The sequence below is a fragment of the Nannospalax galili genome, unplaced genomic scaffold (genome assembly GCF_000622305.1).
Source record: "Nannospalax galili isolate Female #2095 unplaced genomic scaffold, S.galili_v1.0 scaffold136, whole genome shotgun sequence".
NCBI classification, from domain to species: domain Eukaryota; kingdom Metazoa; phylum Chordata; class Mammalia; order Rodentia; family Spalacidae; genus Nannospalax; species Nannospalax galili.
In genome coordinates, this window is record NW_008340872.1 from 379886 (window position 1) to 392848 (window position 12963).

The 12963-nt window shown below is 48.6% G+C and overlaps 1 protein-coding gene across 9 annotated transcripts in view; it reads right to left on the reverse strand.

The window, feature by feature from the left end:
• The window catches only part of Dop1b (DOP1 leucine zipper like protein B), a 126254-nt gene that overhangs the window by 47197 nt on the left and 66094 nt on the right, over positions 1–12963 (reverse strand). For 7 of the 9 annotated variants that reach the window (XM_029564871.1, XM_029564868.1, XM_029564869.1 and 4 more), the window contains 8 exons: positions 10611–10763; positions 9377–9477; positions 8647–8837; positions 4740–6363; positions 3919–4030; positions 2585–2773; positions 1421–1543; positions 879–1034 (listed from right to left, as the gene is read on the reverse strand). In XM_029564871.1, coding sequence (XP_029420731.1) covers positions 879–1034; positions 1421–1543; positions 2585–2773; positions 3919–4030; positions 4740–6363; positions 8647–8837; positions 9377–9477; positions 10611–10763 — 2649 coding nt within the window. The remainder of the gene's footprint in view (positions 1–878; positions 1035–1420; positions 1544–2584; positions 2774–3918; positions 4031–4739; positions 6364–8646; positions 8838–9376; positions 9478–10610; positions 10764–12963) is intronic. The other 2 variants (XM_029564873.1, XM_029564872.1) reach the window with 1 other exon arrangement.

The following is a 12963-nucleotide window of genomic DNA, read 5'->3' on the forward strand; positions in this document are numbered from 1 at the left end:
CAGAGACAAGTGCGTTCTCTAAGTCCTGAATTGTTAACACCCTTCCTGGAAGACATCTATGGAGATTTCTCATTCTGTTTACCAACTCCTAACCCAGGTCACCACCAGTTTTCACAGAAGATTTGGCATTTTAACTGAACCTCCCCACACAGGAAGCTGGGGCTGCCAATGTTGATCTAATAAATGCAGGAGACAATACTCCAGTCTATGTGGAAGAGAGTCCCTCATGCCTTGCCCAGAGTGCCCTAAATCCCAAATGGCTGGAACTATGTAAAAACTGGTTTCAATACATGTTCTCTTTCTTTTAAAAAGCTATTTGCAGAAGTTGGGTACATGGCTTCAAAGAAGCAGAGAATGTTTTGTAGTTTGAAATACCTAACCTCAACTAGCCAGGTGAGATCTAGTTCCTTTTTAGCTCTGACAAAAGAGGAAGGTTCAGGGATCTGTAGACTTTCAAGTAATTTGAAAGAATAAACCCCAAAAGGCCCCGTCTGTCTGTGCCGTCGCCCCGTGTGAGCGCCTTCTTCAGGACAGTGCCTGTGCCTGCTTAGCAGCAGAGCTGGACTTGATTACAGAATCTCACCTGTCAGCGCCCCTCTGAGGAGTTTGGCCTTGTTTACTTTCCACATCTCTGAGGCTGCAGAGTTCCTGGAGCAGATGCCATTTCCCCTTTCTACAGACTTTGTTCCACGTGGTGCACAGAAAGTGCTAAGAACTGAGCGCTGTGTGGCACAGTGGGCAGGGTAGCACACAAAGGACCCTCTTTACAACACAAACCGTTCTTACTTGCTGTTGCTACCAGCGTCTCCCTCCTGAACACAATCTATAGGCACTAGCATCAGGAAGACCAGGACCTTTGATTCCCTCAGCTGCCTCACCTCGTCCCCTTTGATCTGCAGTGGCCTCTTCACCACCTCCTTTACCAGGTGCAGCACGGAATCTGTTTGCAGAGTGCTGAGTGCACAAATCAAGTCGACAAGGGTGAGCTGGGAAGCACTTGCCACAGGGACAATCTGTCCAGAAGAAAAGAATTCCTTGAAAGCATGCAGAGAAAACAAAAACAGAGCTATGTATAAAAACTCTACAGTAGCTGCCTCTGGAAGTTTGCTTAAATCTTTGTGTGTGGAGTGCAAGTGCCTGTCCAGTGGGGTGCGTACGTGTCTCTCTGGTTCCTCTGGGGTCAGAGGTTGACGTCAGGCATCTTGATTACTGTCCTCCTCTTTTTTCACTTTTTAATTTTGTGTGTCCATGTGTGTGGAGGCACTCATGTGCCACGTCACAAGTATGGAGGTCAGAAAACGATTTGTGGCATCAGTTCTCTCCTCCCGCCATGTGAGTTCCAGGATGGAACTTGGGCCATCAGGCCTGGCAGCACGCCCATTAGCCATCTCGCCAGCCCGCTTTGCACTTGTAACCTTACCTTTGTCTTACTGTGGCGCTGAGCTTGCTTTCGGCTCCACACCGTAGCTACTGCGGCTATCAGTTGAACCCCGAGATGGGCTGTCAAGGGATTTAGGAAGTCCAAAATTTTTTGTCTTATGGTCTAGAAAACAGAAAAGAAAGAGTTATTGCAAAAAAAAAAAAAAAAAAAAAAAAAAAAAAAGTTTTATTATAGAGTAATATCAGGGACCCCACGCAATCTTTAGCTACCACTATGGTAAGACCGAGGCCAGGGACCTACTGTGTCAGCAACATGCAACACAGTTGGGGGATCCGGGAAAGAGGAACTGGATGTGTGATGGGGGCCCGGGATGGGTTGTAAAAGGATTTAGGAAGTCAAAAATTTTTTGTTTTTTGGTCTAAAAAAAAAAAAAAAAAAAGTTTTTTAAAAAAAAAAAAAAAAAAAAAAGACAAAAAAGTTATTATAGAGTAATATCAGGGACCCCACGCAATCTTTAGCTACCACTATGGTAAGACCGAGGCCAGGGACCTACTGTGTCAGCAACATGCAACACAGTTGGGGGATCCGGGAAAGAGGAACTGGATGTGTGATGGGGGCACACCACCCATGGAAGAGGGAAGGCACAGTGAGTGGCCAGGATGGAAGGACACGAATGTCCCAGTTCCACTCAGCAGAGAGTTTGTTTTTATTAATAACTTTAGAAGGCTAAAACCACTCTACCCCGCTGTTCCCATGTATACACATAAGTGAACATTGTTTGTGTTATGACACAGGGTCTCATGTACCCCAGGTTGGCTGACATTAGCCTTGAAACGGGTTTCCTGCCTCTACCTCCCAAGTGCTGGGATTATAGGCACGTGCCCCCATGCCCAGCTTTAAAGAGATTTCCCCTTCTGACTTGAACTTTAGGTCTCATTAAATACGTCTGATTATCTGAATGTACATTTCCAGGCATATCCATTTTTCGTTCTTTCTGTGCTTTCTGAGACAAGGCTTCGCTGTGTAGCCCACACTGGCCAGCAACTCACTATATAGCTAAGATTATAGGTGTGCCTACCATACCTGGTTTACAAAAAGACTTAAGTAAAAGAGACAGAAGCCAGGCCTGGCGATGTACTCAGGAAGTTGAGGCAGATGGATTTCTAGTTTCTGTAAACAAACATTCAAAAAAATGTCTCTCACCTTGGTGGTTTTAAAGTAAACGGAAGAGGATCCCTTTGTGGCCCCTAGGAGATCCACAGGTCTCTTCTGAGTCTCCTCCTTTCTGAGAACATTCCATATAAGGGCCATGGTGTTCATGATTCGAGGCAGCTCTTCCAAAATGGCATTTTTAGCATTTCTCAAGCTGATAGGATCACTGATGGCAGCGGTCTAGAGTTAAAATGGGTAAATGAGACTCCCTGCACCAGTCCAGCTTCCTCTTGCCTGAGGACGGGGTTGCTGCTGGATTTAGGAGGGCCGCCGGCCTCTCAAAGCAAGTCACCTGTGTAGTGGGTGACATTCTTCCCTGTACGTGTCAACCCCATGGCTTGCTTTCAGAGACAAAGCTGGTTGTGCAAACTTTCAAATTATAGAATAAACTTTGTAATCAATCAAAGCAGCAGATGGAAGATTTTTGTTTTGTTTTCTGTTTTGCTTTGTTTTTTGAGACTGGGTCTCACATCCAGGCTGGTCTTGAACTCCTGATCCTCTTGCCTGTACCTCCCAAGTGCTGGGATTACAGGCATGCACCACCACACCTGTTTTGTATTCTAAGATTTAGCACAGACAGGGTAGAGCAAACAATGGCCACAATGTCTTTCAACTAAGAGTCCACAAACACCACACCAGCAGGTAAGAAAAAAAGAAAACCCACTTGAAAAAAAGTGAACATAGGGCTGGGGAGATGGCTCAGTAGATAAGTGTGCTTGCAATGCAAGCATGAAGACCTGAGTTCAAATCCCCAGCACACATGTAAAAAGCTGGCCATGGCTTTGTATGCCTGTAAGTCCAGCATGGGAGAGAGCAAAGTCAGGAGGATCCTGGGAGCTCATGGTCAGTCATCCCGCCTACCCAAAACAGAGAGCTTTCAGTTCGGCGGCCAGGGATCCTGTCTCAATGCAGTAAGGCGGACGGCAACAGAGGAAGACACCCAACAGGCACTCCCATGGGCACACACACCTGTACACTTATGTGTACATACACATAACATACACCCCCCCCCCCCCAAGATGAACATAAATCTAGAATCAAGCAGCTTTGTACTTTATCCCTGTGGTTACTGATGGAACAGTGGGCAAAAGCTAAAGGAACTGCCTGGAGACAAGATCAAACCCACATTTATATGCCTTATGTGTGTATATCTGCATATGCATTTACATCTCTTGCATATATTTGCATAATCTACACAGCTACATATTTGCATCTCCTACATTTGCATCACTTGCATTCTATATATGTATATATTCAACATAGTCACAACCCAGTGAAGATAAAACAATGACGTCTGCCTCAAACTCAGGGGGACGCAAACAAACCTTTTTGTTTTGGTTAGGCTGTTCCAAAAGACAGAAATGGCAAATCGTCGTCAGACCTTCCAGCAGGGTGAGTGGGTAATCTGGAGAAATGTTTTCCTTCTTTGAGGTTGTGCTTTGGTGAAGAAATGAGAAATTGTTAAAAAAAAAAAAAAAAAAATGTAAAAAAAGGGCAAGCGAGATAGCTCAGTGGTAAAGGCACCTGCCACCATGCCTGACAGCCTGAGTTGAATCCCTGGAACCCACTCTGTGGAAGGAGAGAGCTGACCTCCATACATAGAAACATGGACACACACAAAATAAATAAATAAATGTTAAAATTAAAAAAAAAAATGAGAAACTGGTTTTGAGACTTTTAACAGAATGAAGCCATGAACATTTTCAGTCTTGTATGTAAACGTAGAAATCAGAAAGATGTTACTATTTTACATTCATAGTCATAAAGTTTAAGGTGTTTTAGGGTTACTGTGAAGGAAATCCTGTTTTTGTTTATTTTGATTTTGCAAAAATAACAAAGTAACTTGCCTGTCAATCTGAGCTGGCCTGGGTAGCTGAGTGTTTTATTTCATTTCACTTTGTGATAGTGATGGTCTCAAACCCACTGCATAACCAACCTTGAGTGCTGGGCATTGAACCCAGAGATTTGTGAGTGACAGCTTACATCCCCAGACTACTCAGGGTGAAGGTCAAAGGATCTGAACATTTGCCCACCTTCACAACGCTCACCTGCCTTCTGATAGGTTTGGATTATCTTCTAATTAGCATCCTCAGCAAAACAGTCATTCACTACAAAATCTGCCCTGAAAGTACTGAGTTCAACATACCTGATTGACAACTTCACAGACTCGCTTTCATACTGCTTGACCAGTTCATCCAGATTTTTGCAAATCTGGATGACAAAGGGCGTCACCGTCCAGCCCAGGGACTTTCCGAAATACGGCAGGGAATGTGTGACCAGGCTCACCCAGGCGGGGTGCATGCCATAGCCATAGGCAGGCTGCAGGCCTCTCACCACGGCTGATACCAGCAGGCCCTGGGAGGTGAGGGGGTGGGGCTGCACGTACTGCATGGCACCGATGGCCTGCTGGAAGTTGAGGGCCCTCTGCCACTCTCGGGACAGGGCTGGCTGGCTCTCGGCCTCCTCCTGCCCCTGGCCCAGGTGGTGCTCCAGGACGATGAGTGCCTGCAGGAGCTTGAGCAGCTCAATCTGCAGCGGATGCTCGCTCCAAATCTGGTCCTGCCCCAGATTGATGAGGCTTTCCTCAAAGAGGTTGTCCTCCGGCAGAACTCTGCCTAGGTCGGCAGTGGCCAGGCCGTAGCGCTTCTGGCTGGTGTACATGGACGCTGACAGTGAGAGCAGGACGAACTCCTGGACTTTGCACCTCTGCAGCAGGCTGTGGATGAACTCCGTGTTCTTCCCTTCCAAGGACTTGGCCACCGAGATGAGCTGCGTCATTATTCTAATTAGAACCTCCACGCTCTTGACCTGCACATCGCGGTTGCCCAGGATGTCCCGGTGGCAGACCTTCAGGTAGCAGGGATAGTAGGACCTCAGGAAACTCAGGCAGAGGTAGGTGAGGAGCTCGATGAGCAGAGAGTGCGGGCACACGTTGGGAGCCTGGGTCTGGAGCTTGCCGTAGAAACTCTGGCCAATGAGAGCCTCCTGGTGACGTGAAAGCAGGTTGGAGATGAGGTTGAGGTGCGCGGTGGAGCTGGTGTCCATGCTGGTCCTGGACACAGCCTCAATGAACTCCTTGGGGTTGGTCTTCAGCACGGCCTCCAGCACGGAGAAGGCATAGAGCACCCGCCGGGAGTCATAGGGCTGCAAGTAGAGCAGGATGTGCTTGAACAAGGACTCCAGTGTCTCCTGCCTCTCCCTCTGCTGCTTCAGCAGCCGTGACGTGGTAAGGGCCTGGAGCTCCAGGTCGGCCTCCTCATCGCTGGAGAACGACTCGGAAGCCTGTGTCCTGTCTGAGTCTGCTCGTACCAGGCTCAATTTGGCACTGGGCTTGCTTTCTGGCTGAAGGGTCAGCAGGGCTGAGTGCTTAGGGTACACCCTGCCCCCAAGGGGGATGGGTGCGCAGCAGTTCTCCTCATGGCTGAGCTCCTGGGGGTCATGGGAGGGGGATGAGAAGGTGGACGTGTTCTCGCTGTCGGTGTGTCCAGAGCTCATGTCTGCAGACTCTGTGTGCTCGTTGCTGTCCAGGCCTCCAGGGGCTATCCTGTCAGGAAGGTCCACATAGTAGGGTAGGTCCTCCTCGCTCAGCTCACTTCTTGGTGGGCACTTCTCTGGTTCCTTCTCTACTTCGGCCCAGATGGCTTCACGGTCCACAGTGGTGAACTGGCCCAGAGGCAGGTGCTCCTCAGAGCCCCCTTCCTGCAGTTCGGTCACCCCATGCGCCTCTTTGAAAGAGGGCTTCTTTCTGTTAAACCAACGATGCAGATCCTCTGGAAATCACAAAACAGCAAAGAGTGTTAGAACAGAAGGGATGCTAGATGAGCTCAGAGTGATCTACATCGTAAAGCAGACAGAGCAGAGTTTGTGAGGTCCCCACCACAGAGTCAAGTCCCCACTGGAACCGTGCCAGAGTCTATGTTGCATTATAGACAAAAGGCAGACATGGGAAAGTAAAGAGGTTCTTTAGCTGGGGGCATAGTTCAGTTGGTAGAGTGTTGGCCTAGCATGTAGAAGGCCCTGGGTTTGATCCCCAGCACTGCACAAATCTAGGTGTTGGCATACATAGGCAAATAGGATCTTTAGAATATTCAAGAGACTGTAAAACATAGTTTTACTGTCATAGAAACTTTAACTTACAACCTTTTTGTTTTTATTTTGAGACAAGTCCTGCTTGGAACGTCTTCGGACTGGCACTCTTCCCACCCCAGTCTGACTGGAGGCATGGCCACCACCTGGCATATGCTTCATTTTTTTTTTTTGTCATAACTCTATGGGCAAGGTACTTTGAAAAATACAACTGATTTTGTTCCAGGAATTCCCTCTTAAGAAATGCATTCCAGGGCTGGAGAAATGACTCAGCAGTTAATAGCACTGGCTGTGCTTGCAGAAGGCTCAGGTTCAAATCCCAGCACCCACATGGTGGCTAATAATTGTCCATAACTCCAGTTCTAGGGGACCTAACATCCTCTTCTATCCTCCGCCGGCACTGCATGACACAAGTGCACTTAACATATATGCAGGCAATACACTCATACAAATAAAACAAAATTAAAAAAAAAAGAAATGCATTTTAAGGCTGTGCATGGTGGTGCACACCTTTAATCCCAGTACTCAGGAAGCAAAACACAGGTGGATTTCTGCAAGACCAAAGCCAGTCTAGTCTACACAAGTTCCAGGCAAACTGGAGCTACAGGGAGACCCTGCCTTTAAAGTTAATAGATAATTAAATAATAATAAAGAAATGCATGCCACAGAAATGCCTGCAGTAGGTTTCAGACCTATGAGCACAAACTCCCATGTGTGGGGACAAACTGGGAAGTGACCTGGCAACCCACAGAGAGGGAGGGCTCAGTGAACTAAGGGGGTATGAGCCCTGACAGACTGCGGCTCAGACTGCAGCTATTTATACATATGGATACGAGCAGCACACAGGACATCAAGGGAAAGGCAAAATCCAGCTGCAAACAGCTGCATGGAATGAGCCCACTTGGGAGAGTATCCATGACACAGAGCTGTGAGAAACACCGGGAGCATCTGCCACCCACTGACAGTACTGAGCTCTCAACTGACATTACCTGGGGCTTCTATCTACTGCCTTTACTTCCGAAGTATGCTAGATTTCCTTAATTATGTGTATGTATGGTGTGTCTGCACAGGTGTGCAGCCTGAGGTTGGTGTCAGGAGTCCCCCTCTATCACTTTCCACCCTATATCTTGACTCAGGGTCTCTCAATTAAGCAAGTATTCTAATTTTTAAAACAAACACTTCTGCACTAAGAAAACAAACAGCACTTTTTTTTGTTGAGACAGGGTCTCAGCTGGCTCAGAACTCACTATGTAGACCAGGCTGGCTTTGAACTCACAGGGATCTGCCTGCCTCAGCCTCCCAAGTGCTGGGATCAAAGGTGTGCTCCACCACGCCCCGCTAACATAGCACTTTCAACTATCCTTGAAAAGATGTAAAAATCAAACGGCTTTGGAACCACTAAACATTTTTAGTAAGTTGCTTTCAGCATGCCACAAACATAAGCAAGATCAAGTGGATGTGCATGCTACAGTGTCTACGCACACTATGGTGTCTGTGCACACTACAGTGTCTGCGTATACTAGTGTCTGCATATGCTACAGTGTCTGTGTATATTAGTGTTTGCGTGTACTATGTTGTGTATACTACGGTGTCTGTAGATATTACAGTGTCTGTGGATACTATAGCGTATGTTTATACTATAATCTCTGTGTGTACCACAATGTCTGTGGATATTATAATGTCTGCGTATACTATGAAATGGTTAAACAAAAGGAGCTCAATCTCATCACCATTTTTGCATGTGAACATTTAAAATCTCCCACAGAATGGAGGAGAACCCTACACTAGTTGTTCCGAGTGCTGGCTTCTGTGGTCCTTAAACTGTCAAGCCTTTGTATGTTCACAAGGTACATTCACACCGTTCACACTGTGTTAACCTAGCCAACTGCCAAGTGGATCGACACCCCTGTGATGACAGCTACTGCTGGCCTCCCTCCCACAACTGTGACCCTGCTTGGGCTGCTCACCTGCTGAGTTCTCCTGCTTGAGGCAGTGAATGGAGGTCCTTTGGGTTTTGGGCTGGAGCAGCAGCAGGAGCACGGGTTCGAGGATCCGTGCCACATCCCCAAGGGAGAGTGCACGCACCAGCCAGCCCTGGGCTGCAGCACTGATGGCACCATCCGTGCAGGCCAGGCTGTCCAGCACAACAAACAAGGACCTGTGGGCAGAAAGATGTCACCAAGCCCCCACTGGGTCATCCCTGCATGTCAAGCATCATAGCCCCCCCACACTGAGCAAGTGATGTCGAACATGGACACCATGGCGAGCTTCATCAGGCTGGGCTTACAGACCAAGCGGAGGAGAGGCTGTGTGCCTCGGTGCACAGCTATACTTTCAGAGACTCAGTGGAGTGGAACACACCCACAGAACACTGCATCTACACCCAGTGCAGGGTATACCACATGGAGGTCTAAACCACCTGTATCTCCCTAGAATCCTCATCAAGCAAGACACAAAAGCTTCCTCATCCCCACCACATTAAAAATACTCCTAACAAGGCTCATAGTTCTGGGCTAAGGTAATTTAGAGGCTCATGGGAACCGAGCTCTGTGCATGTGAGGTCACATGCTGAGGTCACAGCTCCAGGGCGTGGTCCTGCTGTCAGTTTCTCGGCCACCCCAGCCCCACACATGCCCAGGAGCCTCTGCAAAGCTCCCTTTGTTGAGGACTGTGGATTGCAATGAAGAACTGCCTCACCTGTCAAAGGAGCGATTGTGGGACGTCACGCGACTGCCCTGGATCTCTCTGGTCAGGTGCCAGATCACGGAAAATCTAAACAGAGCTTCCAGCCTCGTTCCCTTGATTAAGAAATAAACAGGAGGAACTTGGCTTCATGACCTAGTTCTGTTATCAGTCAGTATGAGCCTTTCACTTTATTGTTTTCGTTTTGGAATCCTGGGGTCTGAGCCCAGGGCCTTGCACATGCTAAGCAAGTGTTCCACCCAGCCCTCTTCAAACTTCCTTTTTTAAAATTTTGACCGAGTCCAAGTTGTCCAAGCTGACCTTGAACTTGGAATCCTCCTACCTCAGCCTTCTTTGTAGCTGGGATTACAGGCCTGCATCATCATGCCCTGCTACAAGCTCCATTTAAGTAATGGACGCAGGGCCAGCGAGATAGTTCAGTAGGTAAAGGTGCTTGCTGTCATGCCTGATGAAGAGAATTCAATCTCTAAGACCCACACGAGGGAAGAACCGACAGTGATCCCAGCCAAGGTATTAACTGCCATGTGCGCCTTGGCCAGAAGGACTGGGAAAACCCTGCTCCCACCTCCTGTGCTCTCTGTAAGGACTGGGAAAACCCTGCTCCCACCTCCTGTGCTCTCTGTAAGGACTGGGAAAACCCTGCTCCCACCTCCTGTGCTCTCTGTAAGGACTGGGAAAACCCTGCTCCCACCTCCTGTGCTCTCTGTAAGGACTGGGAAGGCCTCCTGCTCCCACCTCCTGTGCTGTAACCTGGATGTACATTTGGTGAAGTGCATGCCTAAGACTGGGCATCAGCCAGTGTCCAGGACCACTCCTGAGTCCTGTGGCCACAGAGCATGGCTTTCTCGTGCCCCTGAAGTACCAGGTCCATGGCCTTAAAGAACAAAGATGCACAGGGGCAACTGACTGGCATAAAGTTCTCAGAGGGCCAGTGCGTTCCCTACAGCTGTCAGTTCTACAAACATCTCCAAAGGCCTGCAAGTCCTGATTTCAAGGAGTTAGACAAATTTCCTTGGTGAGTCTCAATATAGATGCAACCACATTTTTAGGACCCTAAAAGGTATGGTTCAAATTCCCAGGGATCTTCTATAGCCCAGGGGTTTCAGAACACCTCTGCTCATGAATAAGGGTGTCCACTGAGCCCAGGATAGACTTTGCCATGGGCATACAGAGTGGGGCCCACCAGCATGTATGTGGCACAGAATGGAGGGTACAGGTGAAGGCTCACCTTGTCAGGATCCAGGAGGGCATGACAGATGATGTCCTCACAGATGTTGGCCGTTGGGGCCAGGCAGTGTAGTCGGTAGAACAGCTCCACGCAGGTGATGTGATGTTCACGGGTCTCCTTGTTCAGCTGACTCCAAAGCACACGAGCCACCCTCTGCATATGAACACAGGCACCACCTGCTTCTTTGCCCCCCAGGTTAGCTAGTCCCTGCAGGCAGGCTCTTTTATTTACATTTGCTAAGTAAGATTCCTTAACACCCAGACAGAACAAAGCAAATGCCCACAGAAGTCACTCAGGCAACAGTATCACCAGGTTTCTGACCAGCTAGGAAGGGTGTGGCTCTTGCCTCAACCAAAGAATTACTTTCAGGAGGAGACTCAACCAGCGATTAGAGGTGTGCAGCTAAAGCTTTCTTCCGATACTCATGTACCATGCCTCAATCTGTGTAGGCCTTGGGGGAAACACAGTTGCATCCTCCAAGGAGTTTGGTGGGCTGCAGTGGTCACCACGACTGCCCATTCTGCTCTCTGATCAGCCCCTGGGCAGTACTGATGAACAGTTAGACTTGGTATCATTAATTCCAAATCGGTCTGTGCCCTTAAGCTCGCCTCTCTTTCAGTACCATACCCCAAACTGAGATGGTGCTCTCCCATTTCACCTTTGCTTTGGAAACACCTAAAGTCTGCAAGCAGCCTGAGTATATAAGAAAAAAAAAAAATCACAAAGATCCCAAACGGCCCTCCCTGAGAGGCTGGGGCCCACCCTGGCTACCTGTGTGGGTGGCTTGTTCCTCTATATCCAGCAGCTCCAACAGCTGCAGCCACCAATCACAGCAGCTCCAGCTTAACAGTACCCACTCGGGGCTGGTTCAGGACCCTATATGAATCCAGAAACCTCAGGTGCTCAAGCTCTGGTTATAAAGTGGCTCAGCGGTGGAAATGTGTTTAGTATATCCAGGCCCTAGATTTAATTCTTAGTAGAACATTAAAGCAACTCCCCAAGCCAAATATTTGCCAATACCCTCCCCAAATCCACCCAGACTTTCAGCCACAGTTCTATCATTCCCAAAGTCTAGCGCAGTGTAAGTGCTATGTCAACAGCTGTTATGCTGCATGGCTTAGGGAGCAATGGTGGGGTGAAAGGCTTGTAGAAGGTGAGTGCAGGCACTTTTTCCTTTTCCAAATACTTTCAATCTGTGGCTGCAGAACCAGCAGATCTGGAAGGCCTAGCACACAGCAAGTGTACACCAGCACCAGCAGGGGAAGGCACTCAGCCATGTACAGTATCTGAATCAGAGGAAGAGTTACGGCTCTGGAGAGACCTACAAAAACATTCCTCACCTCCCAGAACAAGAAGGAAAATGTTGCTGCTCTAACAGACACCAGATTCCCAGATGAAATTCTTCCCTTGGCCTACAGTGTGATGCCACACCTGAGCTATGCAGGACCCAGGAAAGACCTGCCCAATCACTGTGCCCTGTAGGGTTGACGGTCCTCAGTCCACAGTTCATGGAGTCAAGAGCAACCCTGTGACTCAACTTTGGCAGAAAAGAGACAGGAGGATGTGGCACCCAAGTCAAAGAGCAACTAAATGTGGGCTCTCCAAGGCCTGGCATCTCGGATGGGAACCCACCTCACAACTAAACGTGGGCTCTCTAAGGGCTGGCATCTCAGATGGGAACCCACCTCACACAACCAAGGCTGAGCCAAACAGTAGCATGCACAGCCATGCTGACCCTCACACCATCAACACTACCAGCACTGGTAGAAGTTAGAAAAAAAATAACACCACAACCATTTAAAGCCTTTGGAAATTATCTGAAAGACATGCAAGAAATGAAGAAACATTTCTTCAAATGAAACCAATCAGAAGCAGAGAGAGCCTGTGGAACCTGAGCAAGACCTGCTATCTACTTTCTACCCCAGCTCAGCTTGACATATACCAACTACCCATGTCCACTCTGGGGGAGGGGTGTAAGGTGACGGGGTGCCTCCTTCTTCCCTCTTCTGCATCTCTCTGGGTCATACACCTTCTACTCTCCACTCAGCAAGAACAGTCCAGGTAAGAATGGGGCAGGGGTATGTGTGTATGGGGTGGTGCTGTGGGCTGAGACCTCTACTCAAACACCACTAACACTGGAGGCAGAGCCTCTGCCCAAGCACAGTACTGGGGCCCCAACTGCTCACAGGAGCTTGCATGTAGGGTGAAAGTTACATGTGGAGAGTGGTGCACTTATAAGGCCAGAGGTTACTGTGCTAATTAGCTATGGGGCAGAAGCTGCCAGAGGCTGGGCTCCAGAGACACATCAGCCAGTCTCAGGTCTTAAGCAACCCTCCCATGGCTGCTGGAGTTG